General features: G+C 38.4%; 1 protein-coding gene across 4 annotated transcripts in view; it reads right to left on the reverse strand.

Annotated features, from left to right (window-relative positions):
• sorcs3a (sortilin related VPS10 domain containing receptor 3a) overlaps window positions 1-21,677 on the reverse strand; it is a 712,571-nt gene that overhangs the window by 27,693 nt on the left and 663,201 nt on the right. For all 4 annotated transcript variants that reach the window (XM_062027155.1, XM_062027158.1, XM_062027156.1 and 1 more), the window contains exons 20-22: window positions 14,790-14,923; window positions 7,486-7,609; window positions 2,921-3,033 (exon numbers count right to left, since the gene is read on the reverse strand). In XM_062027155.1, coding sequence (XP_061883139.1) covers window positions 2,921-3,033; window positions 7,486-7,609; window positions 14,790-14,923 — 371 coding nt within the window. The remainder of the gene's footprint in view (window positions 1-2,920; window positions 3,034-7,485; window positions 7,610-14,789; window positions 14,924-21,677) is intronic.

A 21,677-nucleotide genomic window follows, 5' to 3' on the forward strand; every position in this document is an offset into this window, starting at 1 on the left:
ACACACACACTGGGTGTGGTACAATTACTCTCTGCATTTGACCCATCCCCTGGGAGGTGAGGGGAGCAGTGAGCAGCAGCGGTGGCCGCGCCCGGGAATCATTTTAGGTGATTTAACCCCCAATTCCAACCCTTGATGCTGAGTGCCAAGCAGGGAGGTAATGGGTCCCATTTTTGTAGTCTTTGGTATGACTCGGCCGGGGTTTGAACTCACGACCTACCGATCTCAGGTCTTAAGAGGGGTAGAAATACAAGAACACACACACACAAACACGCATTGAAGCTTAACAGGTATTGTAGTTGAACATTTAAGTGTCATCCAAATCCGCCAATACCAAACCCTGACAATTGCATTACCTTCTGGCCAGGGTAATAACCCTGAACACTAAGCCTGCATTAGGTTCTCTTAATTTTTGTCCTGATAATTATATAAGTATTATGTCGTTGATGCTACATGTTCAATTCAAAATTGAGTAGTAGTTGGGGGGCCAATCACTGTAGTGACGTTTCCTCAACAAGATTCGTCCAGGCTGTTTGTCTCAGTGGCCTAGTGGTTAGAGTGTCCGCCCTGACATCGGTAGGTCGTGAGTTCAAACCCCGGCCGAGTCATACCAAAGACTATAAAAATGACCATTACCTCCCAGCTTGACACTCAGCATCAAGGGTTGGAATTGGGGGTTAAATCACCAAAAATGATTACCGGGCGCGGCACCGCTGCTGCCCACTGCTCCCCTCACCTCCCAGGGGGTGAACAAGAGGATGGGTCAAATGCAGAGGACACATTTCACCACACCTAGAGTGTGTGTGACAATCATTGGTACTTTAACTTTAATTTATAAAAATGCCAGTCCTGGAAGTGTTCAGGATGTTCCGGATGGTGTACCTCCAGAGTGTTCCAAGTCAGCCTCTTGGATGTCGCCAGTGGTTGGCCTCAGGGCGATCGCAAAATCCATGTGGTCGTAACAACACAGTGGGTCAAAAAGACAAAGCTCTGCAGCGTCTGATTTTGTCAAGCGGTTACTGGACAGACCTCGCCCAGATGGTCTTGTTAGTCATGTGGTCTTGCCAGCAGACTTAAAGAACTCAGGGCTCAGGAGTCAAGTTCACGGCAGAGAATTATAATACATGATAAATGGGTTATACTTGTATAGCGCTTTTCTACCTTCAGGGTACTCAAAGCACTTTGACAGTATTTCCACATTCACCCATTCACACACACATTCACACACTGATGGAGGGATCTGCCATGCAAGGCGCTAACCAGCAGCCGTCAGGAGCAAGGGTGAAGTGTCTTGCCCAAGGACACAACGGACGTGACTAGGATGGTAGAAGGTGGGGATTGAACCCCAGTAACCAGCAACCATCCGATTGCTGGCACGGCCACTCTACCAACTTCGCCACGCCGCCGAAGGGGGGGGGAGTCCATGTCCATTTAGGTGCCTGAATGTTGCGTGTTCTGAGACAAGTTTGTGTCGGAGTTCGTAAGCTCATGTCCTTTTTTCATGAATGTCTCTTGTAGTTTCTATAGCTGAAAGATGTTTGACGGGTAGCGGTTGCTGGCTTAATTCCCACAGAGTCCTCATATTGCCTGAGAGGGAGGGACGCAACGTTTTCTGTGAGGGTTTTCCTCCCCTTCGATGACTGCATTGCTGAGAGGTGCTCAAGAGCTCCGTCTGCCCGGGTTTGAAGTCAGTGTTTTCCTTTTTCCAAGGGATTTTAGGGCTCTCTGCCCTAATTGGCACAGGAGACAAATGAAGAAAAGACAACTCCCTCCGCAGTTTCAGTGCACTTTTACATTGAGGCTCGGAATTTCAGGAATGGCCCCAAAGGGATTGGGGTACCCAATAATGTCCGAGGTCTCAGGTTCCACCAGAAAGGACTTAACCTACTCAGTGGCCGAGTGGTTAGAGCCACATAAGAAGATAGAGAAAAAGAAGAAGCTTATGACTACGGTGTCGGAACGGACTACAATGGCGGACCGTGCGCATTTTCAGAACGTATGCAGATCCCAAATACACATCAGCAGGTACCAGAAGGTAAGAAAAGTTGGTTTTGCATAATACTGTGAAACAAAACGCCAGGTAATATGTCTGCTAATAGTTGCCATTTTGCGGTCCTTATACACACCATATTAACATTCGTATGTTTAATTCACCGACAATCCATCAAGCGGTGCGGCTTCATAGCTTACCAAAGTCATACTAAAAGCATTTTGACCGATTTTTATTCTATATTCTCAAAGGAACATTTAAAGTTTTGGTGTTGTTTACTGGCGTCATCTTGCAGTTGACACGCATCTCTTATGCATGACTGCCATCTACTGGTCACTCTTATCATTACACCATGTACCAAATAAAATAGCTTTGAGGTCGGTAAGCACAACCAGAATCATGCCGTACATTAGGCGCACCGGGTTATAAGGCGCACTGTCGATTTTTGAGAAAATGAAAGGATTTTAAGTGCGTCTTATAGTCCGAAAAATACGGTATGTTCATGAAGCTTCCACTGTATGGCTGGACTGAACTGAATGTATGAAAGGGAAAGTGAGCTCTTTCATTTCATTATGGTGCGCAACACGCAAAAGTACAACTGCTCTCTTCCAAGCCTTAACACTTAGAAGTTAGGAGATGGTTTTAACGCAGTGTGACTCTTAGAATCAAAGAACTCGGTGCTCATGAGGCCGTTTCCTGAAGGAGAAGGGTAGAAGAGGCGTCTTCACACTTGTCGGATGATGAATCACAGGGTGACCTGAGGGTGTTCTCTTGCCGCACCAATGACTTTAGAGTATTGGACAGGAGAAGTAATAGGGATTTAGAAAATAATTGAGAAGGAGCTAGACGGGGAAGTCATACGGCTGATAAAAAGACAGAACAGGAAGGACCCTAAGCCAGAGGGCCAGGAGAACATTTCAAATGACTCACTTGGAGAACAGCTTTCCTAATAACTCTCCCGGCATCCTGCCTCCACTCAGGTAAATCAGGGTTGAACTCGTCCAGATTCGGGGAGAACGATAACAGTATCGATTTGAAGAATTCTGGTGAGAAGATCCAAGAAAGAAACATCTCAGAGAAGGAAAAGACAATAACATTTGTAAATATAATTTTGTTTGCATTCAAGCTTATAACATCCTCTTATTGAACATTTAAATTCCTTGTCAATTTTAGACTTAGACCTAGACCAGTGGTTCTTAACATGGGTTCGATCGAACCCTAGGGGTTCGGTGAGTCGGCCTCAGGGGTTCGGCGGAGGTCAAAACACACCCGACTCATCGTGTAAATACAAACTTCTCCCTATCGGCGTATTACGGATATGGCAACAGCTGACTGATTTGCAGGTGTGTAATTTGTTGTGAGTTTATGCACTGTGTTGGTTTTGTTGTTTGAACAAGGTGATGTTCATGCACGGTTCATTAAATGCACCAGTATTAATTCACCATTAATTAGTTGCTAATAGGGATGTCCGATAATGGCTTTTTGCCGATATTCCGATATTGTCCAACTCTTTAATTACCGATACCGATATCAACCGATACCGATATATACAGTCGTGGAATTAACACATTATTATGCCTAATTTGGACAACCAGGTATGGTGAAGATAAGGTCCTTTTTAAAAAAAAAAAAAAGTAAGATAAATAAATTAAAAACATTTTCTTGAATACAAAAGAAAGTAAAACAATATAAAAACAGTTACATAGAAACTAGTAATTAATGAAAATGAGTAAAATTAACTGTTAAAGGTTAGTACTATTAGTAGACCAGCAGCACGCACAATCATGTGTGCTTACGGACTGTATTCCTTGCAGACTGTATTGATACATATTGATATATAATGTAGGAACCAGAATATTAATAACAGAAAGAAACAACCCTTTTGTGTGAATGAGTGTAAATGGGGGAGGGAGTTTTTTTGGGTTGGTGCACTAATTGTAAGTGTATCTTGTGTTTTTTATGTTGATTTAATAAAAAAATAAATACAAAATAAAAATAAAAAACGATACTGATAATAAAAAAACCGATACCGATAATTTCCGATATTACATTTTAAAGCATTTATCGGCCGATAATATCGGCAGGCCGATATTATCGGACATCTCTAGTTGCTAATTAACATGCAAATTAGTACCATATTGGCTCTTAACTAGTCATTATTAAGTACTTATTAATGCCTTATTCGGCATGGCCTTATTTTAACCCAAACCCTCTAACCCTGACCCTAACCCTAACCAAATAACTCTAAATTAAGTCTTTATTACTTGGAATATGTTCCCCTAGTGTCCAAATAACTCTAAATTAAGTCTCAGTTAGAATATGTTCCCCATACTAAAGTGTTACCAAAAACATATAACTTTGTCTTGAATTAAAAAAAAAAAAAAACATTTTATTTTTCACTAAAGAAGGGTTCGGTGAATGCGCATATGAAACTGGTGGGGTTCGGTACCTCGAACAAGGTTACGAACCACTGACCTAGACAAACGTTATTGATCCACAAGGGAAATTGTTCCACACAGTAGCTCAGTTACAAAAGGATGGAAAGGGTAAGGATGGAAAGGATAATTCAGGTATAAAGTAGACTAAACATGTACCATAGTAGCAATACATTTACTTTATACATTTTTCAACAGCAACTGACGATAAATCATTTTTTACAGGTCAGAGTGCTTGATTCCTGAAAAATACATTTTCATACAACATTACACGCACTGCAAAAACTGAAATCTAAGTAAGATGAAATATCTCAAATAAGGGTGATATTTGCTTATTTTCTGTTTGATAGGATAATTCTTCTCACTAAGCACATTTTATGTTCGAGTGTTTTACTTGTTTTAAGTGTTTTGGTCCTAAAACTACTTTTTTAAAGCAATCATTTCTTATTTCAAGCATGTAAAAAAAAAAATCATTGCTGTGACACAATTGTGTCTCATAATTAAAACAGATGACAGCCAAATGGACTTTGCTGTTTTATTATAACAATAGAAAATATGTACTCATAAATTAGTACAGTTGTTATTAGTGATAATATACTTATTTTAAGGTATTTTTGGGTTCATTGAGGCTAGCTAATTTGACTTGTTTTGGAAAGTCCTGACAAGCCCAATTTTCTTGTTCTATTGGCAGATAATTTTGCTTAGTTCAAATAAAATACCCCTAATTTTTGTATTTTTTTTTCTTGTTTTTGAACACTAACTTTTTGCAGTGCAACAGGTAATCATTTTGTCTGTGTCTTAATTTGCGCACTTCCATACGTACGCTCACAGTTTAAAATGTTATGATTATAATTTAATGAATTATCATGTCGCCCAAAAAATACGACTACAATAAATGGTAAATGGGTTATACTTATATAACCTTCAAGGTACTCAAAGCGCTTTGACAGTATTTCCACATTCACTCATTCACACACACATTCACACACTGATGGCGGGAGCTCCCATGCAAGGCCCTAACCACAACCCATCAGGAGCAAGGGTGAAGTGTCTTGCTCAAGGACACAACGGACATGACAAGGTTGGTAGAAGGTGGGGATCGGACAAGGAACCCTCAGGTTGCTGGCACGGCCATTCTCCCAACCACACCACACCGTCCCAATACTACTTTAATTTAATTAAAGACAGCATAAGTCTATTTCGTACGGCTAGTAACAAATAGATGAGTGTTTCTCATACTTACCATTGTTCTCTGTTTGACTAATTTGACTTGATCAAACCTTTTATAACATTCCACACTACGAAATAATACGTACCGTATTTTTCGGACTATAAGTCGCAGTTTTTTTCATAGCTTGGCCGGGGGTGTGACTTATACTCAGGAGCGACTTATGTGTGAAATTATTAACACATTAGTGTAAAATATCAAATAATATTATTTAGCTCATTCACGTAAGAGACTAGACGTATAAGATTTCATGTGATTTAGCGATTAGGAGTGACAGATTGTTTGGTAAACGTATAGCATGTTCTATATGTTATAGTTATTTGAATGACTCTTACCATAATATGTTACGTTAACATACCAGGCACGTTCTCAGTTGGTTATTTATACGTCATATAACGTACACTTATTCAGCCTGTTGTTCACTATTCTTTATTTATTTTAAATTGCCTTTCAAATGTCTATTCTTGGTGTTGGCTTTTATCAAATGAATTTCCCAAAAAAAATGCGACTTATACTCCAGTGCAACTTATATATGTTTTTTTCCTTCTTTATTATGCATTTTCGGCCGGTGCGATTTATACTCCGGAGCGACTTATACTCCGAAAAATACGGTATGTATGATGCGTACTAATATTAGATCGGATCAATATGGGTTTTAGACAATATTTAAGGCTTCACTATTAGAGGTAAACAAAGTTGTATTGGAAGATCATCATCATCAATGTAGCAGAACAAAAAGGAGAGAACGTAATAGAGGAAGCGGAAAAATATTACGATCAACAGAACAACAGTCATCCGTTTGGGACAGCTAGCTACATTGTCAAAACCCATCCATTATTCTACTGCTTGTCCCTTTTGGGGTGGCGGGGGGTGCTGGAGCCTATCCCAGCTGCATTCGGGCGGAAGGTGGTGTACATATGTGTCCTAAAATTATATAAAACCCAAAACCAGTGAAGTTGGCACATTGTGTAAGTCGTAAATAAAAACAGAATACTATGATTTGCAAATCCTTTTCAACTTATATTAAATTGAATAGACTGCAAAGACAAGATATTTAATGTTCGAACTGAGAAACAAGTTGTATTTTTTTGCAAATAATCATTAACTTACAATTAATGGCAGCGAGACATTGCGAAAATGTTGGTTTTCAGCCTTGCCGCTTACGTGCAGTGATTTCTCCAGATTCTCTGAACCTTTTGATGACATTACAGACCATAGATGGTGAAATCCCTAAATTCCTTGCAATAGCTCGTTGAGAAATGTTGTTCTTAAACTTATGGGCAATTTGCTCACGCATTTGTTCACAAAGTGGTGACCCTCACCCCATCCTTGTTTGTGAATGACTGAGCATTTCATGGAAGCTTTTTTTATACCCAATCATGGCACCCACCTGTTCCCAATTGGCCCTTTTCACCTGTGGGATGTTCCAAATAAGTGTTTGATGAGCATTCCTCAACTTTCTCAGTCTTTTTTGCCACTTGTGCCAGCTTTTTTGAAACATGTTGCTGGCATCAAATTCCCAATGAGCTAATATTTGCAAAAAAATAACAACGTTTTTCAGTTTGAACGTTATGCATCTTGTCTTTGAAGTCTATTCAATTGAATATAAGTTGAAAAGGATTTGCTAATCATTGTATTCTGTTTTTATTTACAATTTACACAACGTGCCAACTTCACTGGTTTTGGGTTTTGTAAGAACACAATGCACAAAGGATATTGCACATATTAAAGTATACTGAGAGGAAGTTCTCGATTTAAAACAGCCACTGAGTTTGAAGACTTTTTAATAAAACAGACCCCTTCAGTATATGTTGCAGAAAGTTAATACTCACCTCTGACTGCTATGGTTTTTGTATCTTGGAATATGACGTTTGCTGCAGCGACTTGAACTGTGACAGGGTACATTCCCTCATGGGGAAAGGCGTATGCGACACTCCCATCCAATGTGACCACTGGCTACACACCAACAGAGACACACCAAATGATCATGCTGTAGGTGGTCATATCAATACAGTATGCAGAATTATGTTCAAAGTAATTCAATGTCAATTAAAGTTGTTATATCTTACACAATATATATGTTTAACCATTGCCCTGATGTGGGATCTGAACCGAGGTTGTCATTGTGGCTTGTGCAGCCCTTTGAGACACTTGTGATTTAGGGCTATATAAATAAACATTGATTGATTGATTGATTGATTAATATACATTGCAAGGAGTGTAAAAATCAAATATGACAAAAGTTTCTAAGATTGTAAATATACCACATTTAATTAGTGATTAAAGGCCTACTGAAATTTAATTTTTTATTTAAACGGGGATAGCAGATCCATTCTATGTGTCATACTTGATCATTTCGCGATATTGCCATATTTTTGCTGAAAGGATTTAGTAGAGAACATCGACGATAAAGTTCGCAACTTTTGGTCTCTGATGAAAAAAAGCCTTGCCTCTACCGGAAGTAGCGTGACGACACCGGAGGAAGGACTGCTCATATTTTCTTATTGTTTACACCAGGGGTCGGCAACCTTTACCACTCAAAGAGCCATTTTGGCAAGTTTCACAAATTAAAGAGAGTAATGGGAGCCACAAAAAAAATTATAAAATTTAAAATGAAAAACACCGCATACAAAGCTTAAATGCTTTGTGCTATGTTAACCAGGGGTCTCCGACACACGCACCAGCACGCACTTTAATGTGGAAATTTGATGTTATACTTGCCAACCCTCTCATTTATCCCGGGAGACTCCCGAATATCAGAGCGTGATGACACTGCAATTGGCACCCTCTGCGGTCTGCCCTAACAGTGTACCTGCTCGACCACATGTAGAATGCAGCTTCAGTTTGCTCACGTGATTGACAGCAAGGATACTACCTCAGCAGCCACACATCTTACACTGACGGTACCAATACCCAGAATCCCATGCAGCCCTAACTCTTCCGCTCAACCAACGCACGGAAGGGGGGGGGGGGTTGATGTGTGGGGGGATTTGGTGGTAGCGGGGGTGTATAATGTAGACCGGAAGAGTTAGGGCTGCATGGGATTCTGGGTAATGGTTGTGTTGTGTTTATGTTGTGTTACGGTGGGATGTTCTCCAGAAATGTATTTTTCATTCTTTTTTGGTGTGGGTTCACAGTGTGGCGCATATTTGTAACGTAACAATGTTAAAGTTGTTTGATATGGCTACCGTCAGTGTAAGCTGTGTGGCTGATGAGTAAGTATGCTTTGCTGTCCCCTGTGTGTGCAAGGAATAACAACATGCGGCTGGACTGGCACGCTATATGTAAATGCTATAGAGGACAATTACTGCAGTGCAATTAGGGCATGCCCTTTATTTAGTAATTAGAGTGTAAATAGGATTATTTTTTCCCTGGGAGTAATCTATGAGAGACACTGAGATCCATAAGTCTCCTGGGAAAATCGGGGGGGTCGGCATGTATGTAGCTGAGCCGCATCAGAGTGGTCAAGGAGCCGCATGTGGCTCCGGAGACGCGGGTTGCCGACCCCTGGTTTACACCATCAGCGAGAGAGATTCGGACCGAGAAAGCAACGATTACCCCATTAATTTGAGCGAGGATGAAAGATTTGTGGATGAGGAATGTGAAAGTGAAGGACTAGCGTGCAGTGCAGGACGTATCTTTTTTCGCTCTGACCGTAACTTAGGTAAAAGGGCTCATTGGATTCCACACTCTCTCCTTTTTCTATTGTGGATCACGGATTTGTATTTTAAACCACCTCGGATACTATATCCTCTTGAAAATGAGAGTCGAGAACGCGAAATGGACATTCACAGTGACTTTTATCTCCACGACAATACATCGTGAAGCTCTTTAGCTACTGAGCTAACATGATAGCATGAGGCTTTACTGCAGATACAAACAAAACAAATAAGTCCCTGACTGGAAGGATAGACAGAAGATCAACAATACCACCAAACTCTGGACATGTAAATACACGGTTAATGCTTTCCAGCTTGGCGAAGCTTAATAATGCTGTTGCTAACGACGCCATTGAAGCTAACTTAGCTACGGAACCTCGACAGAGCTATGCTAAAAACATTAGCTCTGCACCTACGCCAGCTCTCATCTGCTCATCACGACCCGTGCTCACCTGCGTTCCAGCGATCGACGGTACGACGAAGGACTTCACCCGATCACCGATGCGGTTGGCGGCCCGGAGACGGAGGGAGTCAAAGTGAGGTCGTTCGGCTAGCGCGTCTGCTATCCTCAAAGTGCTCCTGGTTGTGTTGCTGTAGTCCGCCGCTAATACACCGATCGCACCTATAGCTTTCTTCTTTGCAGTCTCCATTGTTCATTAAACAAATTGCAAAAGATTCACCAACACAGATGTCCAGAATACTGTGGAATTTTGAAATGAAAACAGAGCTTTTTGTATTGGATTCAATGGGCTCCGAATACTTCCGCTTCCACTGTTGACGTCACGCGCAAACGTCATCATATCGAAACGTTTTCAGCCGGAAGTTTGCCGGGAAATTTAAAATTGCACTTTATAAGTTAACCCGGCCATATTGGCATGTGTTGCAATGTTAAGATTTCATCATTGATATATAAACTATCAGACTGCGTGGTCGGTAGTAGTGGTTTTCAGTAGGCCTTTAGTGATGTTAGATCAGAGCTGGGCAAATATTTTGACTCGGGGGCCACATTGAGAGAAAGCAATGTGTCTGGGGGGGGGGGGCAAGGTGTATGTGTGTATAAATGATATATACACATTTAGCTTTAAAAATCTGCTCTACAGTATGTGTGTTTCAGTCCCTTTTTTTCAGGAACACTAGTACCAAAAGTCACAATGTCCGATAGAGTTCTAAAAAACGTTATGACAGACCACCTCAAAAAAAACGGAATGTGAAGTGAATTATATTTATATAGCGCTTTTCTCTAGTGACTCAAAGCGCTTTACATAATGAAACCCAATATCTAAGTTACATTTAAACCAGTGTGGGTGGCACTGGGAGCAGGTGGGTAAAGTGTCTTGCCCAAGGACACGACAACATTGACTAGGATGGCGGAAGCGGGGATCGAACCTGGAACCCTCAAGTTGCTCTACCAACCGAGTTATACCGCCCCATGGAATGGAATTATACAGTTTTTTTACTGAAATGGACACCCAAAATGTACATGAAAATAAAGAAAGTGGGATTTACAATAATAACTATGAACCATAAAACACTGAATATTAACAACATATGATTGTCGGTCCTCTTTGTACTTCTCAGACCAGCTCCTTTGACAGTTGTGTGTCTTTTACAATCAAGCAAAACCCAACAAAAATGTAAAAAAAACAGCAAAATATGAATGCAAAGTGTAATAAACACCTACAATATGGTATATTATCACGTAAAAAATATGCTCCCGCATCTGCTTCTGACGCACGCGTTTCAAGCTGGCTGCTCTGAAAACAAACCCCGCCCACTCTGGATTGTTCCTGATCTGAGCTGCTGTGACATAGATTACCGTAATAACTCCTATAGCACTTTTTCTAGTATAATCTTGACAACAAAATTTAATTTTTGCATTTCAAAGGTTTTGCTCTGGAAGGCGCCGGTGTTATAATGGTTCATCTGAAATGATCCAGGTGCAGGAGAATGCATATAGCAAGAATTTTTTTCATATATCCTATATTAAAAAAACCGAACGCCATTAAAAAACCCCACCAAAATTAATCAATTGGATTATTTTTGATCAGCCCCTTATGTCATCCAGCAGTTATATAGTTCTTAAATATTGATAAATAGACAATATGTCTTTTATTGAGAGTCTAAATGTGTTGACACATCACACGGATGGAGGATTTCCTCTCCATCATATGTATTTGCAGCCGTTTGTGCGTAACTGTGCCAATTTGCACATCCTCTCTAAACGTGCTAAGTATAGACTCAAAACGGCGGCCGTAGAACAGTTTTAGTCTTGCTAAATAACATTGTGCGCGCTAAATCAGTGCTGTACGCTTAGCTTTTTCACTATTTTTTTTGTAGCACAGACATTTTTTTTGTAGCAATATGAAATGTCGTAAATATCACAATTTCATTGTTAACACTCAAGCAATGGTGCACATATGCACTCATACATATAAACACAATGTCATCATAATGCCAACTGTAACGCTCAATTAAAGGCATCTCCTCATCCGGAAACAACAACAACGCCGGAAATGTGTCCCGCGAAAAACCGTCCGACCGGAACTCTCTAATAACTAAAGTTCCTTGGGTGAATAATGTAAACTCACTACACCGGTATGTTTTAGCGCTTCTTTAGCGAGTTTACTGACAGATATAAGTAAGAACTTTACACTTCTTTATATTAGAAATGGCAACAGTGGAGGATGAATGTCACATAACAAGAAGATAGAGAAAAAAAATAAACTTATCGACTATGGTGTCGCCACGGACTACAAAGGCGGACACGCGCAAATTTGCAGGACTTATGCAGATCCCAAATACAGATCAGTAGGTACCAGAAGGTAAGAAAAGTTTATTTTGCATAATATTGCGAAAAAACGCCAGATAATGTCTTACCTTATACACACACCATACTAATACTCGTATGTTTTAATGCGCCGACAATCCATCAAGTGGTGAGGCTTCATAGCTTACCAATGTCGTACTAAAACATGTTGATAGATTTTTGAGCGCCGTGTGTAATGTTCTATATTTTCAACGGAACATATAACGTGTTGGTGTTGTTTACTTGAGTCATATTGCCATTGTCTACACGTATCTCTTATGTTTGACTGCCATCTACTGGTCACACTTGTCATTACAAATAAAATTGCTTCGAGCTCGGTAAGCAAAACCAGAATTGTTCTGTACATTAGGCGCACCGGGTTATAAGGCGCACTGTCGAGTTTTGAGAGAAAAAAAAAGATTTTAAGTGTGCCTTATAGTCTGAAAAATATGGTAATTGTCATTATTAAACTTTTTCGTTTTTGTTTGTATTGTGCGCCTATAATGGACAATTATAGAGACATCCACAAACCTTTAATTACAAGGTAGGGCCCAGTTCCTGACCAAGCAAGCTTAGTGAACCCATAAAGGACTTATGCAGATCCCAAATACAGATCAGCAGGTACCAGAAGGTAAGAAAAGTTTATTTTGCATAATATTGCGAAACAAAATGCCAGATAATGTCTTACCTTATACACACACCATAATAATACTCGTATGTTTTAATGCGCCGACAATCCATCAAGTGGTGAGGCTTCATAGCTTACCATAGTCGTACTAAAACATGTTGATAGATTTTTGAGTTCCGTGTGTAATGTTCTATATTTTCAATGGAACATATAACGTGTTGGTGTTGTTTACTTGAGTCATATTGCCATTGTCTACACGTATCTCTTATGTTTGACTGCCATCTACTGGTCACACTTGTCATTACAAATAAAATTGCTTCGAGCTCGGTAAGCAAAACCAAAATTGTTCTGTACATTAGGCGCAAAGGGTTATAAGGGGCACTGTCGAGTTTTGAGAGAAAAAAAAAGATTTTAAGTTTGCCTTATAGTCTGAAAAATATGGTAATTGTCATTATTAAACTTTTTCGTTTTTGTTTGTATTGTGCGCCTATAATGGACAATTATAGAGACATCCACAAACCTTTAATTACAAGGTAGGGCCCAGTTCCTGACCAAGCAAGCTTAGTGAACCCATAAAGGACTTATGCAGATCCCAAATACAGATCAGCAGGTACCAGAAGGTAAGAAAAGTTTATTTTGCATAATATTGCGAAACAAAACGCCAGATAATGTCTTACCTTATACACACACCATAATAATACTCGTATGTTTTAATGCGCCGACAATCCATCAAGTGGTGAGGCTTCATAGCTTACCAAAGTCGTACTAAAACATGTTGATAGATTTTTGAGCGCCGTGTGTAATGTTCTATATTTTCAATGGAACATATAACGTGTTGGTGTTGTTTACTTGAGTCATATTGCCATTGTCTACACGTATCTCTTATGTTTGACTGCCATCTACTGGTCACACTTGTCATTACAAATAAAATTGCTTCGAGCTCGGTAAGCAAAACCAGAATTGTTCTGTACATTAGGCGCATCGGGTTATAAGGGGCACTGTCGAGTTTTGAGAGAAAAAAAAAAGATTTTAAGTGTGCCTTATAGTCTGAAAAATATGGTAATTGTCATTATTAAACTTTTTCGTTTTTGTTTGTATTGTGCGCCTATAATGGACAATTATAGAGACATCCACAAACCTTTAATTACAAGGTAGGGCCCAGTTCCTGACCAAGCAAGCTTAGTGAACCCATACAGGACTTATGCAGATCCCAAATACAGATCAGCAGGTACCAGAAGGTAAGACAAGTTTATTTTGCATAATATTGCGAAACAAAACGCCAGATAATGTCTTACCTTATACACACACCATAATAATACTCGTATGTTTTAATGCGCCGACAATCCATCAAGTGGTGAGGCTTCATAGCTTACCAAAGTCGTACTAAAACATGTTGATAGATTTTTGAGCGCCGTGTGTAATGTTCTATATTTTCAACGGAACATATAACGTGTTGGTGCTGTTTACTTGAGTCATATTGCCATTGTCTACACGTATCTCTTATGTTTGACTGCCATCTACTGGTCACACTTGTCATTACAAATAAAATTGCTTCGAGCTCGGTAAGCAAAACCAAAATTGTTCTGTACATTAGGCGCATCGGGTTATAAGGCGCACTGTCGAGTTTTGAGAGAAAAAAAAAGATTTTAAGTGTGCCTTATAGTCTGAAAAATATGGTAATTGTCATTATTAAACTTTTTCGTTTTTGTTTGTATTGTGTGCCTATAATGGACAATTATAGAGACATCCACAAACCTTTAATTACAAGGTAGGGCCCAGTTCCTGACCAAGCAAGCTTAGTGAACCCATAAAAAGGGAAACCAGTACAAAGTGCATAATTACCAGCCTGATTTACTTGTGATGAAGACTTTTGTTTATGCGGAACGGTTCATTAAAACACATGGTGGGTTACACCTGTACATGATGTGCATATTGGAAACCATGTTTTGCTTTTGGAGCCTTGTCTCACCTTTCAAAGTGCATACAGGTGTAACACAACAAAACTGACAGACTTTTTGAACGCTGCAATGGAAAAAAAGTTACCTCAGTGTTGTTGCCAAGCCACCAGAAATAGGTGACTGTGCGTGGGTGAGTGGGTAAGACAACTGCTGAGATGTTGACCTCCTTGTTTCTTACAACCACAAAGGGAGCAAGAAGCTGGACATTTTCCACAGGACCTGTGGAAGGGAGTTCAAATGAAAGGCATCTGAATTTAGAAAAAAACAAGTTAAAATGTCATGTTAAATGTTCATTTATTCATTGCATTTGCCTTGTCTTATTTTATGCATGTAAAACTATTACTCTCTATAAAAAAGTGGTTTGGCTGTTGTGGAGAATGCATATATGTTTAAGAGTTATTTCTTTATTCATAGTCATGTTTGAAGCAGCTAGTATTTTTCCATTTATACTCTGTATACTTGTCTGTCTTTGTCTGCAGATGTCTGTGTAGTGTCTTAGACTTTGGAATGTAGGAGTAGCAGTACTCCCTTTTTATCTTATCTGTATTAGAACAATGAGGCTGTATTCCTTTCTGGACAGGGTGGGGGCTGTTTTTGTATTCAATATGTTGGCTCTGCCCGTTTGAACGGCAGACCACTTTGAGAGGTCGATATGAAAGGACAATTGGACTGGTTTCCTAAAGCTTTGGTAAAACTTGATAATATTCCTATTCTGTCTTGATGGTCCTTCTTACTCAGCATACATGCATACTTGCCAACATTGAGACCTCCAATACCGGGGGGGCTTGGTCGGGGGGTGGGGGGCGTGGTTTGAGCAGGGGGCGTGGTTAGGGGCGTGGTTAAGAGGAGAGTATATTTACAGCTAGAATTCACCAACTCAAGTATTTTATATATATATATATATATACATATATATATATATATATATATATATATATATATATATATATATATATATATATATATATATATATATATATATATAAATACTTGACTTTCAGTGAATTCTAGCTATATATATATATATATATATATATATATATATATATATATATATATATATATATATAAATACTTGACTTTCAGTGATCTCTAGCTATATATATATATATATATATATATATATATATATATATATAAATACTTGACTTTCAGTGAATTCTAGCTATATATATATATATATATATATATATATATATATATATATATATATATATATATATATATATATATATATATATATATATATATAAATACTTGACTTTCAGTGATCTCTAGCTATATATATACATATATAAATACTTGACTTTCAGTGATCTATAGCTATATATATATATATATATATATATATATATATATATATATATATATATATATATATATATATATTATTATATATATAAATAAAAGAAATACTTGAATTTTAGTGTTCATTTATTTACACATATACACACATACACACAACACTCATCTATTCATTGTTGTACTTGAAAGTACAATGCTTTGTTAAGGGTTGAATTGTCCATCCTCTTTCTATTCTCTGTCACTATTTTTCTAACCATGCTAAACACCCTCTCTGATGATGCATTGCTGTGTGGCACGCACAAAAGTGCTTTCATCAAATGCACGAGAGTGTGGAATCTTCCATCTCTCCCTAGCATGGCCCAAAACCGGTCAATCCTTGCTTCCTGGGGAAGATCTTCCCTGGCAAGCAATTGGTACTCCAGTACTTGTACCCGGAGGCTGGTCAGGTCCAATCGCAGCTGCGGCAGACTTTTTTTTGGGGGGGGGGCGTGGCCTCAAGCTCTGGCTGAATGAGTTTGTCGGGAGAAAATCTCTGTCGGGAGGTTGTCGGGAGAGGCGCTGAATATCGGGATTCTCCCGCTAAAAACGGGAGGGTTGGCAAGTATGATATATGTCATCGAAATAACTTGGGATTGACCGGTGATTTAAATTCCCTGAGAGAGAGACTGGTCAGACGCAACACTGTCTAAACCAGACTAATTAAATTTACAGTGTTTCTAAAAGGAACATTTGATTAAGTTTTCAAACGATTCAGTTTTCAACGGACGCTTATTGGAAAATGTGACCATCAAGGAGTAAAGGGAATCGAGTTTGTTGGCCCGAGGATCTCGTCTCTATTTGTGGATAATAGTCTTTAACCTTTGCTGGGACAGTTCCAAGTAAGTGTAAAGCCCCTGGGGTATGAATTAAACACCTTTGAAATGGAAACAATTGTTCCCAGTAGGAAAAGGGTGGATAGTGAGTGGGAGTGAAGTCCTGCCCTCCAGGTGACATTTCAGTGTTTTTCATGACCAAGAGAAGGATGGTAAATAGGCTTTCACTGGTATAGCACTTTCCTACCATCAAGGTATTAAAAACACTTTGACACTCTAACCTCATCCACCTACTGATGACACAGCATCGGGACAAACTCGGGAGTTCAGTAACTTGCCCAAGGATGGTTTGACATGGTCTGTCATGGCGAAGGGAGAGCCAAGCCAAAGAGCCAAAGTCGGTCCATGTTCTTTGTTCTGTGGTCTTTTAAATTACAAACTAGTAATCTAATGAACATAACTGTCCTTTACATGACTGGGTTCACACTTTAAAATGAGCAGTTTGAAGTCACCTGGGAGTACCGTATATTCCGGACCATAGGGCGCACCGGGTTATAAGGCGCACTGCCGATGAGCGGGGTCTAGTCAGGTCTATTTTCATACAAAAGGCGCACCAGATTATAGTGATGTTTAGGTGAATTTACAGAAGAATTTGTGAAACTGAAACAATACAAAAAGAATGTCATTAAGAGTTTTTTATTTTATTTTATTTTATTTTTTCTTTTTTTTTTATTGACATCCAGCATCAGACATTCCTATCCATTACATCATATTCACATAAATCATATATCTATTGTCTGCCCTAAATGTCAAAATATTTTTGTTTATATCCCACCTATACCACCCCCCCCCCCCCAAAAAAAAAAGAAAGAAACAAAAAAACAAAACAAAGTAATATCTACAAATACATCGATTTATTCACTTGGGTCGATTATCATTTATTTAATTTTTTTACTTATGTACGTGTGATTTTTATAATTTTTAATACATTTGCAAAATTTAAAAAAAAATAAAAATACATTTTCATTATGAGGTATTGTGTGTAGAATTTGGAGGACAAACATTAATTAATTCCATTTTGAAATAAGGCTGTAACAGCAAAATGTGGAAAAAGCGAAGTGCTGTGAATACTTTCCCAATGCTATGTTGCTAAGTAACTAATAAACAGATCTACCATTGAGTAATAGGGGGAAAAGTTAATAGAAAATGTATTAGGCGGTCCAAATATTTGAGGATAATACTAAGATAATAACGAGTGTTGTTTTTGTTGTTGTTTTTTTTGCAATTAAGAGTTAATAATACTAACACAGACACTTGTAAATGTGTTAGCATATTAGCTAATGCTAACTATACTAACTTGATTACATTACGATAGCACGTACAAATATGCATGAAAACACTACTATCAAACATGCGACAGTTTAGTACGTATAAATTGATTTTGTTATACTGTAAAACTTACAAACGTTGCTTGGAGTGATGAATGAAGAACCCATAAGAGTAGAAACGCTATTGACGTCTCTTAGACAGAACAGCACTTATACTTCCACGAAACAGAAGGAAATACCGTATTTTCCGGACCATAGGGCGCACCGGATTATAAGGCACACTGCCGATGAATGGTCTATTTTTGATCTTTTTTCATATATTAGGCGATTATAGGTCACCACGGTGATATTATTAATTTATATTTTCAAAATGGAGGAAGAAGTGTCAAAAGATGGAGCTAACTGTTTTAATGACATTCAGACTTTACTTAAATCAATAACGGAGCAGCATCTCCTCAGCCGTGGCTCACGAATGCAACAACAATGCCAGACCGGAACTCTCTAATAACTAAAGTTCCTTGGGTGGATAATGTATACTCACTACACCGGTATGTTTTAGCGCTTTCATGGCGAGTTTACTGACAGATATAAGTAAGAACTTTACACTACTTTATATTAGAAATGGCAACAGCGGAGGATGAATGTCCCATAACAAGAAGATAGAGAAAAAGAAGAAACTTATTGACTACGGTGTCGGAACCGACTACAAAGGCGGATATGCGCAAATTTTCAGGACTTATGCAGATCCCAAATACAGATCAGCAGGTACCAGAAGGTAAGAAAAGTTGCTTTTGCATAATGTTGCCAAACAAAACGCCAGATATGTCTTACCTTAAACTCACACCATAATAATACTTGTATGTTGAAGCACAGTACAATCCATCAAGCGGTGCGGCTTCATACTGGAGCTTACCAAAGTCGTACTATAAAAATGTTGATAGATTTTTGAGCGCCGTGTGTGATGTTCTATATTTTCAATGGAACATATACAATTTTGGGTGTTGTTTACTTAAGTCATATTGCAGTCTACACCTATCTCTTGTGTGTGACTGCCATCTACTGGTCACACTTATCATTTCACCATGTACCAAATAAAATAGCTTCGGGGTCGGTAAGCACACCCAAAATTATTTCATACATTAGGCCAGTGGTTCTCAAATGGGGGTATGCGTACCCCTGGGGGTACTTGAAGGTATGCCAAGGGGTACGTGAGATTTTTTAAAAATGTCCGTCAAAAAGAACTGTGAAAAGAAATGCAACAATATTCAGTGTTGACAGCTAGATTTTTTGTGGACATGTTCCATAAATATTGATGTTAAAGATTTCTTTTTTTGTGAAGAAATATTTAGAATTAAGTTCATGAATCCAGATGGATGTCTATTACAATCCCCAAAGAGGGCACTTTAAATGATGATTACTTCTATGTGTAGAAATCTTTATTTATAATTGAATCACTTGTTTAATTTTCAACAAGTTTTTAGTTATTTTTACATCTTTTTTTCCAAATAGTTCAAGAAAGACCACAACAAAAATGAGCAATATTTTGCACTGTTATACAATTTAATAAATCAGAAACTGATGACATAGTGCTGTAATTTACTTCTTTATCTCTTTTTTTTTCAACAAAAAAATGCTATGCTCTGATTAGGGGGTACTTCAATTAAACAAATGTTCACAGGGGGTTCATCACTGAAAAAAGGTTGAGAACCACTGCATTAGGCACACCAATGTTATAAGGCGCACTGTCGAGTTGTGAGAAAATGAAAGGATTTTAAGTGTGCCTTGTAGTCCGAAAAATATGGTAACTCAATCTACAGCTGTGCTTCTCTACACTATAGGTGGAGTCAGGGGAAGTAAAGGTGGTGCTGGGCGAAAAGTCTGCTTAAACTGCTTAATCTCCAAAGTGTATAAGTGGAAGGAGATGGGTGAATGGATGAAAAAAAATCACTTGGACTTCAATTTCATGTTGCTTTCTTTAACCCATGAACATGGTACAATTATCAATTGGGGTGTCCCTTTGCAACATTTTCACTTCCCGTATTTGAGCCTACCAATATTGATCTGATGCAATATCAACAAAAATCATAAATACTTTCGTTATTATATAGTGTTGAATGCCATAAAGAGTGAAAGTGAAATTAGGTAAACAGTGAACAATGGTCGATATGAAAAAAACACTAACCTATCCATTATCAAACGTCCATTGTTTTTTGGGCGACATTTAGTGGCCTCAAAAATGAATTAAGTTGAATGATGCAGACACGTTTGTTTGATACTTTCTAATATTTTGCCTCGGAGACATTGTATGTGTAAGTATCAAGCAACTATTATGATTTGATACTTGTTTGTATTGACAAATGTTCTGTTTTAGACTGCAATCATGTTCAATTAAAGACACATATTAACCCTTGGGTAATGTTCATATTGTTGTTACTCAGCCAGCGTTTGTGGGTCTGATGGACCCGTTGCATTTTGTGGCTTTTAATGCCTCACAATCAAACACTTTTATGTTAAAATACTGAACAGATGTTTAATGGGATAAGGTAAACATCTGTTCAGTATTTCAACATAAACGTGTTTATTGTGAGGCATTAAAAGCCACAAAATGTTTATGTTGAAATACTGAACAGATGTTTACCTTATCCCATTAAACATTTGTTCAGTATTTTAACATAAAAGTGTTTGATTGTGAGGCATTAAAAGCCACAAAATGCAACGGGTCCATCAGACCCACAAACGCTGGCTGAGTAACAACAATATGAACGTTGCATGGAAAATTTCTCTGCCAGTTTCTGCATCCCACAGGGATTCTTCTTTTGTGTTTCTGCACCTGCGGTTCCCACACAAGGTTGCAAAATTGTTTGTCAACACTGTCTGCTCTCATTTTCTCACACATTTGACCCTCTGATGTTCTGTGTACCTATCTGCATGTGTTAAACAGAACATCAATTTCCACACTTTTATTAGCCCTGGGTCCAGTGGACCCGGACATCTTATATGTAATAGAAATGTGTAGGGGTGGGGTGTATGGTGTGTGGTCATTAAATATGTATTCTGATATATGTTCTTCACAGAAAATGAGCCAAAGTCAGTGAGTCTCAGTTTGAAAAATTAATTAATTGTATCATTTTTCTTTTAATAAAAAATTAAAACGGGTCCCACAGACCCGAACACCACACAAGGGTTAAGTATGTCTAGCTTGTGTGCTACTGTGTGCTTAGATGTCGTGTAGCTGCTACTAGTAGCCTATAGCCTACAATTTGTAAATTACTTCACTAAAATAGAAGAAAAAAACAACCTTGTATGACTATTGGAGGACATTTAGATGTTAACTAAGTGTTACATTAAGTAAATATGCTGTAGAGCTGCTTGTATTGGAGCGTTTGTATCATAGATTGTAGATGCAAGCTGATATAGTCCGATACCTATTTTTTGCTGACATTTAACCCAATCAATATTGAATCAGGACACCCCAAATTATTAATAACTCTTGTTTTTTTTTTAAATGTTCTCGATTTAAATGAGCTG

This window comes from Entelurus aequoreus, linkage group LG18, assembly GCF_033978785.1.
Source record: "Entelurus aequoreus isolate RoL-2023_Sb linkage group LG18, RoL_Eaeq_v1.1, whole genome shotgun sequence".
In the NCBI taxonomy this organism is placed as follows: Eukaryota; Metazoa; Chordata; class Actinopteri; order Syngnathiformes; family Syngnathidae; genus Entelurus; species Entelurus aequoreus.